The following is a 20,961-nucleotide window of genomic DNA, read 5'->3' on the forward strand; positions in this document are numbered from 1 at the left end:
GGTTAAAATATTGACATTCTTGTAGCGTAGACTAAGGTAGTTTCATTGAGGTAAAATAAGGATTGAAAATCATTGATTGGGTCAACTCTCATGGTATACGTTGGCAGGAAATAAAAATTGTAACAAAAGTGTTGTATGAATAAAACAGAAACTAAGAAATTGGCATGAAATTGTTAGTAAAAGTTGCAACTAAAAGTGTGAATGAGGCCTCTGTGTATCTGTGTGTGTGTGTGTGTGTGTGTGTGTGTGTGTGTGTGTGTGTGTGTGTGTGTGTGTGTGTGTGTGTGTGTGTGTGTGTGTGTATCAGTGTGTATGAGGGAACAAGTGGGCTGATACTGCAGTGAAAAAACAAGGGATGAAATCCTCAAAGAAACCAGTAAAACAAAATTAAGGATGAATAAAGTCCAGAGGACAAATATCAAGGTTGTAGTAAATGTAAACAATCATGAGGGAGACGTCCCTCAGTCAGCTGTTAGATAAAACAAAAGCTTGTTTAAATTCTTTGTTTTAAATTATGCACCTGAAAACAAAAGAAAACAAAATCTGGGAAACACTCTAAAGCTGAATTACATAGGAAAAGGAAACGCTTTCTGTTACTATCCGTCTGTGTGTGTATCTGAGTGTCTGTGTGTGTATCTGAGTGTCTGTGTGTGTGTATCTGAGTGTCTGTGTGTCTGTGTGTGTATCTGAGTGTCTGTGTGTCTGTCTGTATCTGAGTGTCTGTGTGTGTGTATCTGAGTGTCTGTGTGTCTGTCTGTGTGTGTATCTGAGTGTCTGTGTGTCTGTGTGTGTGTATCTGAGTGTCTGTGTGTCTGTCTGTATCTGAGTGTCTGTGTGTGTGTATCTGAGTGTCTGTGTGTCTGTGTGTATCTGAGCGTCTGTGTGTCTGTGTGTGTATCTGAGTGTCTGTGTGTCTGTCTGTGTGTGTATCTGAGTGTCTGTGTGTCTGTCTGTATCTGAGTGTCTGTGTGTCTGTCTGTATCTGAGCATCTGTGTGTCTGTGTGTGTATCTGAGTGTCTGTGTGTCTGTCTGTGTGTGTATCTGTGTCTGTGTGTGTATCTGAGTGTCTGTGTGTATCTGAGTGTCTGTGTGTCTGTCTGTATCTGAGTGTCTGTGTGTCTGTGTGTGTATCTGAGTGTCTGTGTGTCTGTCTGTGTGTGTATCTGAGTGTCTGTGTGTGTATCTGAGTGTCTGTGTGTGTGTGTGTATCTGAGTGTCTATGTGTGTGTATCTGAGTGTCTGTGTGTGTGTATCTGAGTGTCTGTGTGTGTGTGTATCTGAGTGTCTGTGTGTGTGTGTGTATCTGAGTGTCTATGTGTGTGTATCTGAGTGTCTGTGTGTGTGTGTATGTGTGTGTATCTGAGTGTGTGCGGCTCAGAGACAGGGAAAAAGGAAAAATGGTTGTAATGTTTAGCAGCTGGAGTGTGTTTGTGCGTGTACGTCTCTCTGAGCATTGTGGTGTGTGTGTGTGTGTCACTTACAGCATTGCTGTGTGTGTGACAGAGAGACAGCTTGTGTGCGTGTGAGTGAGAGACAAATGAGTTATGAGTACTATAAGTTGTTTTGTTTTTTCCTTTTTGCTTTTGTTTGTTTGTTTGTTTGTTTGTTTGTTTTTGGTATGGATGGTAGAGTTAGGGAGTGGGGGTCAAGAGCACTCAGGGTAAGGTTTACCCCTGATACAAAGTGAGTACTGCCTACCATTGAAGGACATAAAAGTGCAAAAATCTAAAAACGTTGCGTAGTTCTTTTGTTCCCCTGTTATATTTTATAACAGGGGATATTTTATTTCACCCCCATTTCTTTTTTTTTCTTTTCTTTTTCTTTTTGCACATTCTTAACAGTGGTTTGATAAATAATCTTGAATATGTTGGGAAAAATTTGGGGTGGGGATATATATGTGTGTGTGTGTGTGTCTAGATAAACATATGTATGTCTACATGCGTGTATATACATAAATATATAGAACAATGATCTCATTGATTGCAAGCATTGACATAAACCCCTTATAAACATTGCGAAGCAGATATATATAATTTTTCTTTACTTTTTATTTATTTAATTATTTCTTCTTGATTGTTTTATTTGACTTTATTTTAACTTTACTCTTTAAATTTTATTTCCTTTATTTTAAAGGGGAGCACACTCGTGGGTCCCTGACTCTATCAGATTAGAGACAATTAGTGGAGAAAAGTTAAACTTAATTGATTTTCCTAAAATAAAAGCCAATATAACAGACAAATGCCTTAATCATCACAAATTATGTTCAATTGTTATTATATTTTAAGAAAAAGTTTCCATGAGGAACACAGTTTTAGTGGAACCTTAAAAAGAAAAGCTAGAGGAAAAAATAAATATTTTGTGACAACAGCTGAATCAAAAGGAGGGAGCTGCTCTAAAACTTTATAATTTTATCAATTAAGTGAAAAAGCAAAGAACAGATCCAAATGTGGCTCCTTTCCAAAAACTCCCTATTGAATTGCCAAAGGCAATGTATTGTTGGATCCTTGGATGTTTTTCTTTATGTTTGCTTCTACCTTTAGTCTTTAGTGTTTTTGTTTTCATTTTATTCCACAGCTATAACACATGTACAAATGTGCAAATTTAAACTGTAAACTAAATCTGTGTTAAGTGTTGATTTCAGAGAATTAATTCTTTTTATTTTTTATCCAAATAGATTGAATTATTTCTAGAGCAGAAAATTTAGACTGAGTTAAACTAATCAAGAGATCTTTAATATGAAGCCACTGAATAATAGATCTTTCAAACATTCACTTCTGCTGTTAAATATGTCTCATGGCAAATTGTAGTGTGTAGATTTTAATTTGATAGTCTTTGAGTCAGGGTGTTATATTTAGTGGGTAAAATTAATAAATAAAGTCATGTTGAATAGTTAGACCTGATCAGACCACAGGCTCTATTCAAATTTAAATATTGACCCCAAAGGCCTGCAGTTCAGACTCAATTTTTCAAACTAAAGACAGCAGGAAAAATCAGTACAATACAACCAGACTAGTTTTCATAGATACCAGTAACTGCTCTTTGCTTATAAGGAAATGTGCCTTTTACAGGGAATGTTTTGCCTCGGACTGGAACACCTGTCCGTCACACTGTGGATGGGAACATCTCAGTGTGATGTCCTGTTATCTGAGTATAAATGGCATTAAAAGTCCCCGGTTTGCCAAACAGAGGACTGACGTGTGGAGGATGGGAGTCTTGGGAAAATGGGATGGTGTCTGAATTAGTCCAGGTTGGACAGGTTGATTAACCCTACAGAGACTGATTGGAAACCTTAGTGATAGAAGTGAACATCATTAACAGCAGAATAAAATAACATAGATGTTACTTGTGTGGTTTACTCAGTCTAAATACTATTTAACCATAGCGGTTCAATTCTCCAGAGCATTGTCACAATTAGTAGAGAACTCAAATAAATAAATAAATCCTGTATCTTTAATGATGGGAAAATGTTTCCTCTTTTCCTCTTTTCAGTCGCCCGGGAAAAGACAAAAAGCAAAAAGAGTCTGAAACTGTAATGACAGGATCAAATATTCAGCAAATAAATACTAATTGATGAAAATGTGATAATAAATATTTGTTTTATGTGATGTGCTTTAAACAGATGTATTCTGAGGTCATGTTTTATGATCTTGTGTCTCGTGCTTTAGTCCACTTGTTTGGCATTTTTGTTTGTTTGGTCTTACTTTATAGAAAAGGAGGTGATTTTAGGAAATAAGAGTGCTAATAATAATAATGCTTTAGAATGCTTTTCATATGCTTTTTCCATTCTTCACTGAAAAAGAGAGATGCTCTCTCCCTCTGTCTCTGTCTCTAACAAATGCGTGTATGTGTGTGTGTGTGTGTCTGTGATCTTGTTTAGTATAAACACTGATTACACAACTCAGAGGCTCACAGAAATATCATCTGAGAGCAACTCTGGCTTGTAGTGACTTATTGTGCTTTAAAATATATTATAATGTCATGTTGTTTGTTTTCATGTTGTTTTTAGTTTTAATCAATAGTTTATTAACCATAGGGGTGTTAAATTTTCACACCATGAATGATGTGAAAAATGGAGGGAGTTGTTAAGGTCAGCTCACAGCGCCCAGAGATTGTTTATGCTTAGATAACAGGCAGCATAAAAATGTTATGGTTAAACAGGAACACGGGCTCAGAGAGAGAGAGAGCGAGTCCCCACATGCATGTGTGTTTTTTTTCTGATTCTTTAATACATTAAATGTCTAATTTTTTTAATTAAAGTGTTTCAGGTGTCTTCCTTCATAAACAACCTGGTTACCTGTCATTGCCAAAACCAAAGTGTTGTTACAGTAAAGTCAGTGAACAAGTGTATGAAGGTTGATGGTGTGAATATGAACATCCTACGCCACACTGTTCTCAGTTTTTGTGGAACAGATGCCGCCGATGCCAAGGCTATGACAATAACTCGACCTTTTCTTCGAAACAGCCAACCTAAAAATGAGTGGGCAGAAGCCTCTCTTCATCTTCATCATCTTTGGTAAGAAAGAGTTTAACAAATTTGCTCAATAACACAAGGGCAAACATAGAAATCCTGACCTATTCAAGTCTGTAGTAGACAGGTTACATATTTCAGTCAACTATAGCTAAAAGCCTGAGCTCAGTGTGAAATCACAGGTTTCTCTCCTCTGCTCTCTGTTTCACTATTCATGTGTTTCTGTACTACTGTGTGTGTGGAGTGGCTAATATAGCAGAGATCAGACAAATGAAGTAAAGTCAATAATGCTGACAACAAACTTTGTTTTTAGCGCAAACAAAAAGATTCCAAACAAACATAAATTTCAGCGAGGAGGCTAGCTCTGTTAGCTTGTGCAATCTTTTGCAGTTGCAACCTTGACCAGCAAATAGAAAAAGTCAAGCTGACAGGAAAAGCACCAGCATTGTTATGACTGGGTACATGACCAGTGATTATACTTCATGGCCTGTTATTTGTCAAAGGTCTATTCAAACACATCAACTCTCCTTATTTGTCTGTAATTGGTAACAAATAATAACCTCGTCATTATTTAGACCACATGTTGGATAAATTCCAGAAGGTCACCAACATTCAAACCCATCTGAGATCCGAGTGTTCACAAAGTTGGGTGTCCACACCGCCCGGCTGGCTACCTGCCCACCTGTTGGGGTGACTGAGAGGTAAAAAGACACTCACATTAACATAATGCACCAGATTCTCCTGCTCGTTGACTTTGTAGGTCTTTATGCCGTACTCTTTGGCCAGGCGGAGGATGCGGTTCTGTGTTGGTCCGATGTATGCCCCGCCTAGATCAACCCACTTTGTCTCCTTATTCTGAAACCACACACACAAACACACACGCACGCACACACACACACACACACACACACACACACACACACACACACACACACACACACACACACACACACACACACACAAGCAGTGACAACAAGGAAAGAAATGTCACAAATATTGCTGAAAAGTCTTAATGATCTATTCTTGAGCTTCTAGACTGATATGACTAACATGAACGTCAAATTGTAACATTTTTGTCTTCTCATTACAAAGAACAGACACATCATCTAGAGTACCACAAGACTTTGTCCTGGGTCAACTTCTTAATTGTACTCAGCGTCCATTACAGTACTCATTTTCACTGTTGTGCTGACTGCATGGATCCCAGCTTGTATAGTTGACAGCTGATCAACTACATCCTTTGAGACCTGGAGTGGCATCAATTTATGGATGTATTAAAATTTCCTCAAGCTACAATATGACAAAAGAGCAATCACTGTTGTCGGTCCAAAATAACAATAGAGAAAAAAAACATGCATTCAAAATTTTAAACATATAGTTTGTTCTTCTTATGTTGAACTGCATTGTAAGTATGAAAATTACCATCTTATTTCTATAATAAACATTTCCCTGTGTCAACAGACTGTGTAATTTGGTCAGCATAATGTTTCTTTTAATCACCGGCGGTGCCAGTGTGGCTGCAGCTGTGGACACCCATCTCCCTGGATGGTTGTTCTGAACAAAATTTTATTATAGTATGAATGACATTATATGACTTGTTGTATGATGATCAATTTTGTTGTATGTATAATGACAATTAAGTTTATTCTATCTATCTATACTCACTGCTGCAAATACAATACAAGGGTCTGTACTGTAGGGTTTTTCCCTAAAAGCACCCTGAGGCGTCAGTTGTTGTGCTTATATAAATAAACCTGAACTGAACTGAAATGAATTGAAAAGGTTGTAAAAATGCTGCATAAATCAAATATTACTCTTACTGCCTGTTATAACACACATTACTAAAGCACAAAACAGTTGCATCTACAGCACTATTGGCACTCCTGGTCTTACCTGCACAGTGAAGGTACGACCACCGACCCGGTCCCTGGCTTCCAAGACTACAGGATCGAGCCCACTGGCTTTCAACAGCTTTGCTGCACTCAAACCTGCAGGAGGACAGAGACAGGAACAGGATGCAAACATAAGGATGCACTTCCTTTCTTCAATCATCTCTTTAGGATTTTCCCACAGGAACAGGGATTGTGGAGGTCTTTTAAATTTAATGACAGAATGGCTTCAAGCCGTGCTTTTCTTGAATGAAACATTTCGAAATGTTTTTGTGAGACTACGATTGCTTTAACTTACAGCCAGGTGAAGAGAATTATTTTAGAAAATCTGACTAGAAAGATGAAGATTCGAACTTCTTTGTGCATTTTTAAAGTGAATCTTTGCAACATTTTTATCTCCTTGTTACAAAGACACAGTTAAGATGCTGTTTTATCATATAAAGTTATTCCTGCACGCACTGTGTTCCTTTATGTGTTTACTCTGGATATTTTTTGGTAAACATGTTGGTCTTAAAAAGGATTACACAACAACTGCTTTTCAAATGCACGGTGGCGCAGTGGTTAGCACTGTTGCCTCACAGATAGAATACCATCTGGAAGGCCTGGGTTCGATTCCACCTTGGCCCAGGCCTCTCCTTCTCTCTGTGTGGAGTTTGCATGTTCTCCCCGTGCTTGCGTGGGTTTCCTCCGGGTACTCCGGTTTCCTCCCACATTCCAAAGACATGCACTTACTGGGGTTAGGTTAATTGGCTATTCTAAATTGCCCATAGGTGTGAATGTGAGTGTGAAAGGTTGTTCGTCTCTCTGTGTTGGCCCTGTGACAGGCTGGCGACCTGTTCAGGGTGTACCCTGCCTCTCGCCCTATGACAGCTGGGATAGGCTCCAGCCCCCCCCGCGACCCTGACCAGGCTAAGCGGAAGTGAATGGATGGATGGATGGATGGATGCTTTTCAAATGACCCATGAGCACTATGGGAAAGAATGGAGGGAGAGGGGGTGGGGGTTCCTCAACAAATCACAAACCAGCCAACCTGCTGATCATGTGAGGAAGAAGAGCTAACAAGAAGAGCACTGAGTACTCGCTGGCTCATCAACCACAGAGCCTAAAGCCGAAAAACAGTTTTTAATACACTGACTTCTGGCAATCTCAGTCATAACTTTAATTCAACAAGACATAACATAAACGAATCTAGGCATGGACACACACATGCAGAGAATTAAAGTATGGCTTAGAGGCACTGCACCACAGTGCTCCTAAACATACAGAATATTGTCAGGAAGCCATCCTTAAAGAAGGGAAACAGGGAGAAAAGGCAGAGGTACAGTATGTCACAGTACACAAGAAAATCAGTGGCAAGAGCTCTTATGGAGTGATCAACCTAAATTTGAAGTTTAGGTTCAAATCATTGTCGAGATTTCCAACAGTGAGTGTTTAAAGCTATATGCAAAAGTCCATCATGGAGTGACAGAGTTTTACCAGCGCTGCTGAGGATCTTGTCAAAATTGATGGAATTATGAACACAGAAAAGTACTTTCAGATTTTAGCCAACGTGCAATACAATTTGGAAAATGGCTGATTGGAAATGGCTCCATTTTTCAGCATGGCAATGATCCCAAACACACTGACAAAACACAGGAACAGGATCGGTCATGGATCGGCCTCCCCAGAGTCTGGACTTCAGCATTACTGAGGCAGTTTGGGGTCATCTCGACAGAAAACAGAACAAAAGGCAGCAAACATCCAAAGATGAGCTGTCCTTCAAGAAGCCTGGAGAAATGTTCCTGTAGACTATGACACTGGCTTATGAGCAAGCAGTTGGTGACGGTGGGGAGGAAGAACGATGAATGGCTGTTTTTTGATTGCGAGGGGCAGCCAATCAGAAGAAAGCAGGCCTTAAAGGGAGAGGGCCTACAATGGCTTGTTTCATTCTTGAGTATAAGCTAAATAAGGATTATGTTGAACTGTGAATCATGCAAAGCTACTCAAGTAAGAGTCTAATAAAACAAAATGTTGGAAAAGAGCATCACAGGGCCCCTTTAATGAAACAAAAAATGCCAATGCCAAAAATTACACAAAAGCCTGTGTTGCTGCACGTTACATTCAGGGCCTGCACATCACCAGACACTGATGAATGAGGAGCACAAAAGCAGAAAACAGCGCAGAGCAAAAAACGCCTCTGCTGTCAGCAGGCACCAACATCTGTGCAAATGTTTTTTCTGGCCTTTGCCCTAAATTCCCTTCCCGACTAATTCCTTTTTGGATCTCGGAAGGTTTACATTAGTTTAAGCAGAGTTTGTTCTGCATTACCCCGCGTCAGCCTTCCCTTCATGTACAAACACGCCCAGCCTGTCGGGCTTTGCAGAAAGCATTAGCCTCGATCAGGAGGAGGCTCACAAATCTTCTACCGTTAAATTGATGCTATTAACCTACCCTCGGCTCAAAAGGTCACTCTCTGTCTCGGAAAACAAAGAGTGTCTGTCTGCACCTCTTGTTTATGCCTACAGCAATCACTGCAGAAGTAGCTTCCAGTTGAAATATGGCTTTGATCAGAAAGCTTCTTTATCCTAATTGAGGCTTCACTTTTTTCTATTTGTTCACTTTAAAAACAAAACAAAACAAGCTTTAGTACAAATGCAACTAACAGATCAGCATGAAGTGATCATCACTTCAAAGGATGCCACCTGAGCTTTCCCCTGTTGTTTACCTCCATTCCCCCACCACGAAACAAAGACGAGGGACTGAAAAACGCACACGCTCAGACCGAGCGACTTCAGCCGAGAGAGGCCGAGAGGGAGATTTAAGCACAAGGGAAAATATCCAGGAATCAAATCAGCCAGAAACCAAAACACATCTTTTCACGTTTTTCTTTTACTACTGCTTTATGTATTTGCTCTTTCTCTGATCTTTATGCAGACAAAGATTTTTGTGGTTGTGTGTCTTTTTGCACCTTTACCAAGTGAATGGGACGGGAGCACAAAGGTCAAAGGTCACTGAAACGTCACAAAAAGCTTTTTTTTTTGGCCATTATGCAAGAAACCATCAGCTAATTATGAACACATTCCACACGAATATTTAGCAGGAGTTATGTTAAAGAGTTATGTTTTACATTCAAAAGGACAAAGGTCAGGTCTAGAAATGATGTAAACTGCAGCCCGGCACATCCTCACATATGGCCACATAATGCAATTAACCTATTTATTGCCAATTGCTTATTATCAGGAAAGGACCTTTAAATGGCTATTATGAGCAGCAGGAATGATTGCAGCAAGCAAAGGGCTGTTTCAGAGACTGTTTGGGCGCAGGGCTGATACCGTTTCATTAATTTTTAAATAGTTTGTAATGAAGCCGTGAAAATATGCCAGAGGGGATTACAAATGGAGTCAGGCAGTGTGGCGGAAATCATGAAGAATTAAAAGACTCTGAGCCAGATTTCCCATCCTGTTAAGAGGCTTTCTGCACCAGAAGACAAGCTTGATATTTATCAAACAGATGTACTGTAGCCACCCTGAAGTGCAATCGTCCTGACATGTGACGCACAGCTGGTGTCAGTTCAGCGATGCTTCTTCCTCCTTTGTGCAGATGGAGGGACCAGACAAGAGAGGGGAGGAGATTTGAAGTATTATATTAGAGCTCACACAGTGGGACATGGGGTGCATTTCATTATGTTAACTTGTCTCACAATTACGTCTCTTTCTTGTGTCTTAGCGAAGATGTGCAGGAGACACGTGAGAACAAGAAACGAGGACACAAATATGGCAAATGAGGAATCCTTGCCTCCATAGTATTAGTCTGAAGGGATGTCACTTTGTTATGGTAAATGACAAGAAGTGTTAAGAATGTGTGTGTGTGTGTGTGTGTGGATTGTAAAACAAATAAATAAAAATAATACTACAAACTGGCTTTGAGTGATGCTTCCTTCGCTCTTGGCTCCTCCAGAAACATTTCTCTGTCCTTGTCTCCTTGAGGTGTATTTAAGGAATCCTTCAGGACGGTGCAGGAATGATGAATGATTTTGGGGCTTACTGGAAAAGAGTGTGCGAGGAAGCTTACGCTACACTAATGAAAAGTCTGCGGCTGCTACATTAACATATGTCCATGTTAAGTGTATGTATAACATACATTAGCAGAGCATATGGACAGACAAAATGATTTGAAGCTATAACGCTGTGTGAATTTATTCCTGTGCAGCTCATTCTCGTGCAGTAGGACTCGTCTGCCCATCTCTGTCCGAATGGTTTTTTTCTTCTTTTTCTCTCCCAGTATTCCCTTCTCTGTTTCCCCCGCTGATTTCCCACCACTGCTTTTCTCCTCTCCACCACAGCACCTTAGGGCTCTGGTTGACCCAATTGTTTGGTGTTTCTGAGACATTTGAAAGAGGACACAGTTGGACATAAGTTTTAAGGACACTTTTATTTGTAGGTTCGGACTGGATTTGATAGTGTGAAGTAAGTTTCCAGAGCTTTCTGTGCAGCTATGCACAGACATGCACGCACGCACGCACGCACACATGCTTCTGTTCATCCTCCCCCCTCTCGTCCTCTGTGATGGAAAAAGAGACAGGGGCAGACACAGTTTCCCTGACAACAGTAATTGTTAAGATGTGGCCACTTGGCAGGAACAAACTGTATTTGTATACAGTGTGTGCGCCTCTGTGTGTGTGTGTGTGTGTGTGTGTATGAAGATACTATGAAGATACTCCTCCTCTCCCACGGTTTCTGAACTAAAGCCTTTTCAGTGTAATTCAACATGAATACACACCCGTTCCCATAAATCTCTCAGACCCTCAAACACAGATCTACAGTAAATAAAACAGACAAATCTGGGTGGTACAGAAAACTGCCATAAAGTCAAGCTCAGCCACAATCCCTGCAGATCAGCTGATCTCAGTGTCAGGTGACACCCTTCCACACATCCAATTTGCTGCACAACTGCAAGCCCATTTGCAACCCAGTTCTACCCCATGAAAGAAAATGCCTGTCTGGCTGGCTGTGATTTGGTAGACACGCAGCCTGCTCTGTGCATGATCTGATGCTAGATAGGAAAATATTTATTTGTGTTTGTTTAATATTAATTATGTTGACATAGACACGAGTTTCTCTCTGGCATAATAATGTTCCCTACATGACAAACAAAATCGGGGTGTGAGTTATGAGCAGGAACATTTGTGTCTGTGTGAACTGGGCAGCTGCAGCTGTTTGATTAATTATCTGAATGAATGAAATAATCTGGCTGAGAAAGACGATTTTTTTTTTTTTTTTTTTTAGAACTAATATGATTCCTGTGCCATAATAGCTGTTCTACCTAGACTACAGTAAATGTAATCTTCAACACATGACATCCTGTTTATCAGTAATGGGTATTTTCTTGTCTGCATCGAGCGTGCAGCTGTGACTCTTGTGAATGTTTCAAAACTGCAGTCCTTTTGGCCATTTCCTGTTTGTGCCTTTATCTCTTCTCTGCCGCTCTCTGTTTTCTATCATCTGACTTTCCTTCATTCCACCTCTGGCTTACTACCTGCCATTTGTCTTTTCACTTCTATTCTAATTGCTCTTGCTGTGTTTCCCCCTGCAGTGTTTCCTCGTTTAAATCGGCCCAATCGCATCAGCAGCCTCGTTTTACAGCAGATGAGAGCTGACAGACATTCAGAATCTACCTGAAATGGTCTCTGGGTCTTGGACCCAAAGTTTTGAGTTCTGGGAATGTTTATGTTTTCTCTAGTTTTGTATTTTTGATTATCTTTGGATTATGGTTCTGTATTCTGGTTTCTGTTATTTCCTAGTGTTTACATCTTATGTTTATTTCCTTATATCTCATATGTGTTCATATGTGGCTCCTCGATTGCTTTAGTTGGTGATAGGTTGTTAAATTTTTTCCATTTTGTTCCTCCAATCTTGTCTCCGTGTTTGTTTGTCTTCTGTCTTTGTGTCAAGTTCGTATGTTTGAGTCTTGGTCTCAGTGTTAGTTATTTCCTGTTTTATTTTGATGGTCTCTTGTCACTCGTTTTTTGTATTTCGTTCTACTTACTTCGTCTCATCATCTGTGATTAGTTTCAGCGGTCCTTCCACCTGTTTCATCTTCCCTCGTTATCTGGTGTGTATTTAATGTCTCAGTCTCCTCTTGTCCTTTGTCGCGCACTCCCTCGTGGACATGTGCTTCCTTGTTCCACGATTCCCTGTTCACTACCCAAAGCTCATGACCACAGGTGAGGGTTAGGTATGTAGTTTGCCCGGTAAATCGACAGCTTTGCTTTCACGCTCAGCTCACTCTTCACCACAACAGACGCTGCAGCCCCATCTGTCTGTCGGTCTCCCGCTCCCACCAACTCTCACTCATGAACAAGACCCCAAGATACTTAAACTCCTACACGTGGAGCAGCAACTTGTCTCGTGGACCTTTTCCAGGCTGAGGTCCATGGCCTCAAACTTAGAGGTGGTAATTCTGATACCTGCCACTTCACACTCGGTGCGTTTCATCAAATTGGGTGTTGAGAATTATATAATGCTACTGGTATTGATATTGACTGCTAAATTTCTGGTATTGTGACCTTATCATAGCAATTTTACAAGTGTTGAATACAAAACAGCTAGCAGAAGTCCCAGCTAGCCTGGACAGAGACAGACTAGCTGCAACCAGATTTCTCATTTGCAACGTCCGCTCCAAAAGTGAGTAACGCCAAACAGGCAGCTATTTGCCTGCTAGGCTTCACCACAGTTAACTGAATTCCCTAAGCATGGTCCACTCGACCATGTTTGTGTTGTTGGTGCTTTTTGGAGCATTTGTAATGCAATTATCTGACAGATAATATGACCTGCTGTTATATTTTTAGCAAAAAGAGGACCCAAATGCCAAACAGAGTAAAACAAATGCTATTTTGATTAACTTAGGGAGAGTGAACAAAGAACACAGCACACTACTGGGAAGAGCCTGAGAAATACTAGCAAAGAGTTCCTGGGAAAAACACAGAAGAGAGACTAAAATAATCTGACAAAAATAAAGGTGAAGCCGAGACAGCAGAATCACACTCTAACTCTACCAAATATTGCTCTACTTCACGGGCCTCTGCTCCGATTTTTGCTATGAGTGAATTTCTATTATTACTTTTTTTATATGCTAGCAATAATTAGCAGGCATCTGTTCCTGTGGGTGTTTTGTGCTAACCAAGTTAGCCACAGTTAGCTGATAACTCACCAGAACATCAAAATATGAACACTACTGGCTCTAAAGAATAATATGGCAATGGCAAAAAAATGCTAAACTGGAGGCTTTAAAACAGAAGAAGTCCATAAACATGTGGGTGATGTCACTGAGGCTACAGCCATCTTTTATGAACAGTCTATAGCTTTCTGTTTGTTTCCAGCCTGTATGCTAAATTAAGCAAACCAGCAATTGGCCGCATCTTATAATTTCACAGATGAAAGTGTTATTCCTCTCACGCTTGGAGTTAATGCAATTACTTCATCTTTTATACATGAGTGATGTAATTATTTTTAAAGGGATAAATATGCGAGCATATTTAATGTTCTGTCAATTTTTTTTAACAGTTTTTATATTCTTAAGCCCCAAGCTGACTTCTAAGACCTGACAATGTACATAAAGCGTGATGTTGATGAACATATACTTCTGAGAGTCAGTGTGTGTGTGTGTGTGTGTGTGTGTGTATCAGTGCGTCTGCGTCTAGACGACGTGTTCTTTTCACAGGAACACAGACACAAATAAAAAAATCAATCAGTCTCTGAGTGACAAGTGAGACACTTGAATCAGAGCCCTATAAGGCTACATATTGATCTGCAGGGGGGAGACATTTACAAGACATGCCGCAATTACATTTTCTCAATCTCATGTTCTCAGCACGCAGACACTGATCAGGTGTTTATGGGCACCAAACTGAGGAGCAATACTGACACGCAATTACACAGAAGCTTGAAATTCAGACAGGAGTAATATTAGAGAATATAGCTTTTAATGTTTTTCACTTAACGCTGCACTCTGAAAATGGTGGCAGGTGACTATTGGAAACTGATTATTAATATTATTGGAAATGTATAACTTTTTTTTTCTTAATGGTGTTTCATTTCATTCAAAAGGGAATTTTTTTCATTTATTCTATATTCATTACACAAAGTTAAATATTTCAAGCCTTTTTCAGTTTTAATTTTGATGAAACTCCTCACGAACGGCTTCAGGAACACAACAAAGAGCCTCAAGCCAGTAGACTACCCATATCTTGATCTGATTAAGCATGATCCATATCACTGATCAGATTCGTGAAGGCCCCACCCACAGGACCTAAAGGATACACTGCCAGTGTCAGATATGAAAAGATACCCCGAGAGGTCTAATGTCCATGTCCTGACTGGTTTATTAGGCAGGTGGTCTTAATTTTATGTCTCATTGCTGTAAAGGTTAGAGCCGGTTTAATATGCTCTGAAAGTTTGTTGCAGCTCTTTAGTGTGCAGTAACTGAAACAGCCTTCTCCATGTTTAGTTTCCACTCTGGGACCAGTAATCAGCCCGCTACTTGAGCAATTCCAGGAAATGACTGCTATCAGCCAAGAAACAGTCTGGAACATAACCCACCATAAATCAGCAAATGTTTAATTCTTCTGCTTTATATGGACTAAACAACCGAGATATGATATGTAAGTAACTGAGCTTTACAGCTGCTGCTGCTGCTTTTCCATGTTTGCAGTCCTCATTCTACGCTGAGTTAACCGGCTGGTAGGCAATGTTGTAGTTGTATAGACATGGTATCAGTTTCCCATGTGATTCTATGTATAACACCTTCCTTAAAGGGCAGCACCATCACCAGTGGTAGTAAATCAATTGCAAATTGTATTCATTCAATCATCAAAGACACTCTCAGTCAGGGTATGGCCAAAAGATGGAAAATGGGAACATTTCCACCCCCTAAATCCTTCATTTAAAATATATCACAGACAGAGAAAGAGGGCCCTCCAGGTGTGCAAACATCAATCAGCTGAACGCACTTTTCACACAATCATTGTCAGCATTTCTAAACATTAACACAGCTGAGATTTCTCATGACTTTCGCTGTCACACACGAGGCAAACACAGCGGCGCAGGCATGCAGAAAATCACTAATTACATGCTGTCCATCAAATGACTGAATCAGGCAGCACACACACAACAGGTTCTCTTGTTTGCACAGCTGGACAGAGAAAGTGGTTATCTAGGCTTGAAGCCACATTGATACAGAATTGCAAGAGAAGGTGAGGATTTATTCACATATGGAGCATTCAGAACACAGCAGGTGCACTGAGTCCTTGAACGGTATTTATGAGATTGAAAGCACGTTTCAGTTTAGTTAAATTCAGTTTTATTCGCATAGCAAGAATTCACAACAACAGTTGCCTCGAGGCGATTTATACTGTAGGTTAAAAAACCTATAATATTAGAGGGAAAACCCAACAATCAGACAATCCCCTATGAGCAGGTACTTGGTGACAGTGGGAAGGAAAAACTCCCCTTTAACAGGAAGAAACCTCCAGCAGGAGCAGGCTGAGGGAGGGGCAGTCATCTACTGTGAGAGAGGGCCATTATAACACTATTGGAGAGAGCCAGAGTTTAATAATGCTAATGCTGGTTTAACCCAATAAATGCAATAGTGGTGCACTGAAGAAGAAGCACACGGGAAGCCAACAGCCTAAGCCTATTGATGCTGTTACAGGATGGTTCAGGGTCAGCTGATCCATAACACCGAAGTTACACAATCATGCTGCTTTTGTGATTTTGTAAGAAAACAGGACAAAAAGAAAGAACGTCGCAGTTCTGTGCTACTTTGAGATATTGTTGTTATTTTTCAGTTTACTGTCTACTCTGACTGAAGTGCACCTTGCTGCATTAGTAATAACACTGTAACATTATGAAATGATGAATTTTAGTCACCTCTGGGTAAATTTACATTTGGTACTTTGAGTTTTCCTGCTAAAAGTTCACTTCTTCTTCTTAAATAAAATTCTACCTGCAATTAAGCATTTACCTTTTTCCGTCATTGGTTTTGTTTATGTAAGCTTTGAATTTAGAGGTCGAATTTCAGCTCATGTCCGTGTGTGTGTGTGTGTGTGTGTCACTTATATCCTTGGGAAACATGCTGTCCTTAGCTGTCACCAAGATTGCTTTATGAGAATAATGCAACTTGTCAGGCTCACTGGGACTATCATAAATCCAAACCAATCGTTTACACTCACCTGACTGACATTCACCATCACCAGTCTTAATCTTACCTGTAACACAGGAACCACTTTCTAAAATCCTTCACCTAACCTAAACTGTAACTGGTAATTTGTTTGACTGCTTGGTGCAGTGCAATGGAAACTTTTCATCTCCCAACTGGCAAACTGACCACATCAGCCGTGTGGTGGTCCTCAGAATCATTCAGCCATCTTACCAGACAGCCTCTTGTCTTGTGGTCAGACAGACTCCAGCTACACTATTGCGGACAGCAAGGTGCCAAATGCAGTCCTTGGACTGTTTGGGAGATCATTGCAATCAGAGCAGCAGGAGAACTGGTTCATGTGGTGCAACGCACAGAGGGACTTAGACTCTGTTTGCAGGATGAAGGACTCACTTTATTTATTATCACAAATTTTATGTAGTATTAAGTGACTCGTTTAAGAAAGCAGAGGTGTTTCTCTGCCCAAACCTAGATAGAAACATGCAGTTTCTATCTAGGAAATTCCAACTGGATTATTAAAAAAAAAAGTCTTTGCCTGAAACAGTACATTTTATCTGTAAGTGCAGTTCTGTAAATTCTGCTCATCTTGTAATTTTACAGTGATTTAACTTTACAGCCAGCTTCTCTGGGTAAAGGTCCGTGATGACTAGAAGTCCAGAAGCGTTTATAGGCCCTCAACCCACAAAGTGCAGCCAGGCTTTCTAAATCATCTACTGCGCAGTTTAATGGGGAAAAGCACGCTGCACTGTGTGATGATTTTAAGTCAGCTTGGGAAAAACAGGCCCTGTGAACCACTTACTTTTGCACTGTCTGTTTTACCACTTCTCTCCTGTTTCCAATTTCACAACTACCTCAAGTTCCCCATTCAAGCTCTACTCCCTTTCTCTCTTCCCTAATCCTCACATACTCTCATTTGCTTTCTGGGTTTTTCCCAGTTTGGCTCATTACATTTCTCACATTCACAGCTGCTCAGGGAAAACATGAGGAAGTGGTTTCATCCTTCTCTTCCCAGTTATTTCTGCTTATCTGACCCTCCTCCTCCCTTCCTCTTCCTCGGCATCCTCTCGGTTTGATAACAGGCTGTCACAAGCATTTAATGTTTGCTCAGAAAGTGTTGGCCTGCCCCTTGAGGGCCGTGGACCTGGTGGCTGGCTGGCTGGCTGGCTGGCTGGCAGGCAGGAAAAAGACAATTGCATTTGCAAGCAAACAAGAGAGACTGCACGTCATATTAGAGAGGTGCTAAAGGGGAGAAAGGAGCACTCCCTCTTCCCCATGTTTCATCTGTGCTTTGATTGGACAGTGATTGTTATATGTGGAGCTCATTGTAAGCCAGTAAAGGGCAGCGGTACAAACAAATGGTGTAATTACGAGAACCTAATGCGGGACAGGGGAGCGGATGGCAGCCAGCAGGAGCTCCTGGTGCTGTTACATTTTCTCTGTAGCATTTGTTTTGCCCGTTTGACTGGTATTTGAACTGACATTGACCTAAATTCTTCGGTGTCTGACAGCAGACGTGCAGACATGCAGGCTTGCACGCAGTCGATAGAACTGTCAGACTAACAGAGAGAGGGGCAGCGGTCAGGCACTGGGAACAGAAAGGACACAGATTCGCTCACTATCAGGAAAAACAACTTCAGTCAACACAACAACGCGACAGGTGTTTGAATCCTCCTCCTCAAGTCTGCACCTAAAAGGCTGCACAAGCGCATGTATGAAAGTTGTCTAGCTGCAGCAAAAGAGCCAGAAACAGCAGGGATTCAAAGCAGTCACGTTCCCCCACATACAGCATGACAACCAGCATCTCTGATTCAGATCTCATTATTTATGATCAGACCTACTGAAATAAAATGATTTAAATCAACAAGAAATCAAGACATGTGGCTGTCATGCTGTATGTGTGGAGTTTTCTGTAACTGACAGTGTGACAGTGTTCAAATACAGTCTGTAATGCACACCAAAAAAAAAAAAAAAGGAGACTGTCAGAGGAATGTAAGACTCTGATCTGAAACAATGCACACTGATATTTACTGCTACCAATACTTTTATTATATTATTACACTATTTATATTGTTATAACATGTTTTAACTTCTGTTTTGCTGCCAAGCTTTTTGCCAAGTTGTTCCAGGGTAACAAAAGAATCTTAATTAAGTGAAAAGACATCCTGTTTTGAAGTCTTTCAACTCAGTGAAAGATAAATATCACTATATCACAAATATAGCCAGCCATCATTAATACTGTTGTACAGTCACACTGGAGGCCGCGGCACAAAATGATTGTGACCGTGTGCAGTGAACCTGCGATCTTGCCTTTGAAATAACTTAAAGACAGGGCACAGGTCTGCAACCACGCACAGTCAGTTGCGGTCTTCAAAACATCAAGATGGCGATAAAACGGCAACAAGACGGAGAGAGTCTGCTATCAGTGTGCCACTGAATGGTTCAAGCTGGCAATTACTGGCAATCTGTTTGTGATAATACAGCGATTAACTGTGAGAAATCAGGAAAAAATATCACAAATCTGTTGCCGTCTACATGCAAAGAAATTTATATTAAACAGAAATTTACATTAACTACTTAAATAAAGAGTCCAGCCAGAACAGAATAGGTTTGAAACAAAAATTCCTCCACAAACAGTGACATAGTTGCTGCATGACAGCAATTAAACTGCAAATAAAACACAGGCACTCAGCAATCTTGCTTTTATATATGAATATGACCAGAAAACAACCAGCTGGCAACCAGATGTGTTGAGTTCACTGTTGCAAAGAGAGTGTCGGTGCAGAATGGCTCAGACTGACTGCAGTGTGTTGGCGATCTGTCTGCATTTAGAAATTAGAAGGCAACTATGTGCAGACCTTTGCAAATCTGTCTGAGAGCGAGTGCAGTCAGTCAAAGTTGGACTGCGACTGGAAACAAGGTGGCCTCCCACCAGGCGACCTGCGCACTCACCTTTGAAGGCGGTCACCTTAAAGTTGAGGGTGTTACACACTCAACCTCTGGGTGACCAGGTGGTCACCTCAACTTCTAGACTACTTGCTATCAGTGTCTGACAGCAAAAAATTCAACCAGGAAACCACCGATTTTTTTTCCTAGTTGCAAGGAAGCTGCTAGTGTTTAAAGTCTTTGATCTCTTCACCAGCCCAGCTTGGAACCATTTAGCCAGACACACCAGATAAACACTACACACATACACAAATAACATCGTAATTGCTGAAATGTCGATATCACTGTGGCCAGTATCAGCCAGTACCGATATTCAGCAGATATATCAGCACATCCCTACAAAATAACACTATCTACAAACATTTGCATTCCAGGTATAAGAAATTCCTTTCTTCATAGGAAATACTGTAGTACCTAACAGGACAGTCTGCTTTCTAAGGAAGCTGCAGAGCCTTTGATACCAGAGGAAGGCATTTCACTCTCCTCCTCCTCCTTATTATTATTATTACTGAGGAGAAAGACAACTTAATAATCAATTCGCACTTGAAATGCAACTGTGCAACATTACACCAATTGCTGCGTCAAATGCAATGTCTGTAAGCCAAAGATCGAATCATTTATTCCGCATCCTCAGCATCACAGCTCGCCTCTGTCTGCCTCACAGACCAAATAAGAACCAGCTTTTATGAGACGCATATTTATAATGAAACAACTCCGGCTAAGTCACATGTCAGCCTTATGGATGAGACTTAGCCCCCCCAGACCCGGTTCCTCTTGCGTAATACAAAGTATACACTGGCTGATTAGCTGTTACTCAACTTGCACTGCTGCTGCGGTGATGCAGCGGTGGCTGTGCGGGGGGAGGCAGCCTCACGGAAGGAGAAAAACACCACCGAATAAAAAGTCTCCATCATTCTCAGCTGAAGACACGATCAGCTGTGGATAGAGGCCGAGCCACTTCTTGTTAAACATTAACACGGGCGGTTCTTGTGCAACAGTTGTCTAGTTTTCTTACACAAAGCGCATCTGACCGCTGCAGGCGCTGCGCCGCGGCTTGGATTTCTGATCAGCGTATTTACGCAGCTTGTCCGCGCAGCCTGCACAGCAAACTAAAGTTTTCTGTTGTCGCGCCTACCTGATATGCCCGCACCGACCACTATAACATCGTAGGTGTTGCTGGGTGCAGTCATGTTGATGTCTGGTGTGTGTCTTTGCCCGCTCGGCTGTGTCCGCTCGCAGCTGAACGCAGGGTGCGCGGCGGAGAGCATCTGTATTAAAAGCGCCGGGCAGGCCCACTGCCTGCAGACTCCGCCCACCGATAGTAAAGCAGCGTACTGCGCTGTGGGTGTGGAGGACAGCCAGGGAAAAACATTTTCTGGAATGAAAAAAGCAAACAATTACTATATTTCTGATCAGCATGAACACCATCACCCCACAAATCCCCTATCAATGTGAAAAAGCTGATT

The 20,961-nt window shown here is 41.0% G+C and overlaps 1 protein-coding gene across 1 annotated transcript in view; it reads right to left on the minus strand.

Moving 5' to 3' along the window:
- mao (monoamine oxidase) overlaps positions 1-20,759 on the minus strand; it is a 45,687-nt gene extending 24,928 nt beyond the window's left edge. Inside the window, exons 1-3 of the mRNA XM_030758419.1 lie at positions 20,631-20,759; positions 6,363-6,457; positions 5,187-5,324 (exon numbers count right to left, since the gene is read on the minus strand). Coding sequence (XP_030614279.1) covers positions 5,187-5,324; positions 6,363-6,457; positions 20,631-20,685 — 288 coding nt within the window. The 5' untranslated portion in view covers positions 20,686-20,759. The remainder of the gene's footprint in view (positions 1-5,186; positions 5,325-6,362; positions 6,458-20,630) is intronic.
- Between the last annotated feature and the right edge of the window lie 202 nt (positions 20,760-20,961).

Source organism: Archocentrus centrarchus, chromosome 21 (assembly GCF_007364275.1).
Source record: "Archocentrus centrarchus isolate MPI-CPG fArcCen1 chromosome 21, fArcCen1, whole genome shotgun sequence".
NCBI lineage: Eukaryota > Metazoa > Chordata > Actinopteri > Cichliformes > Cichlidae > Archocentrus > Archocentrus centrarchus.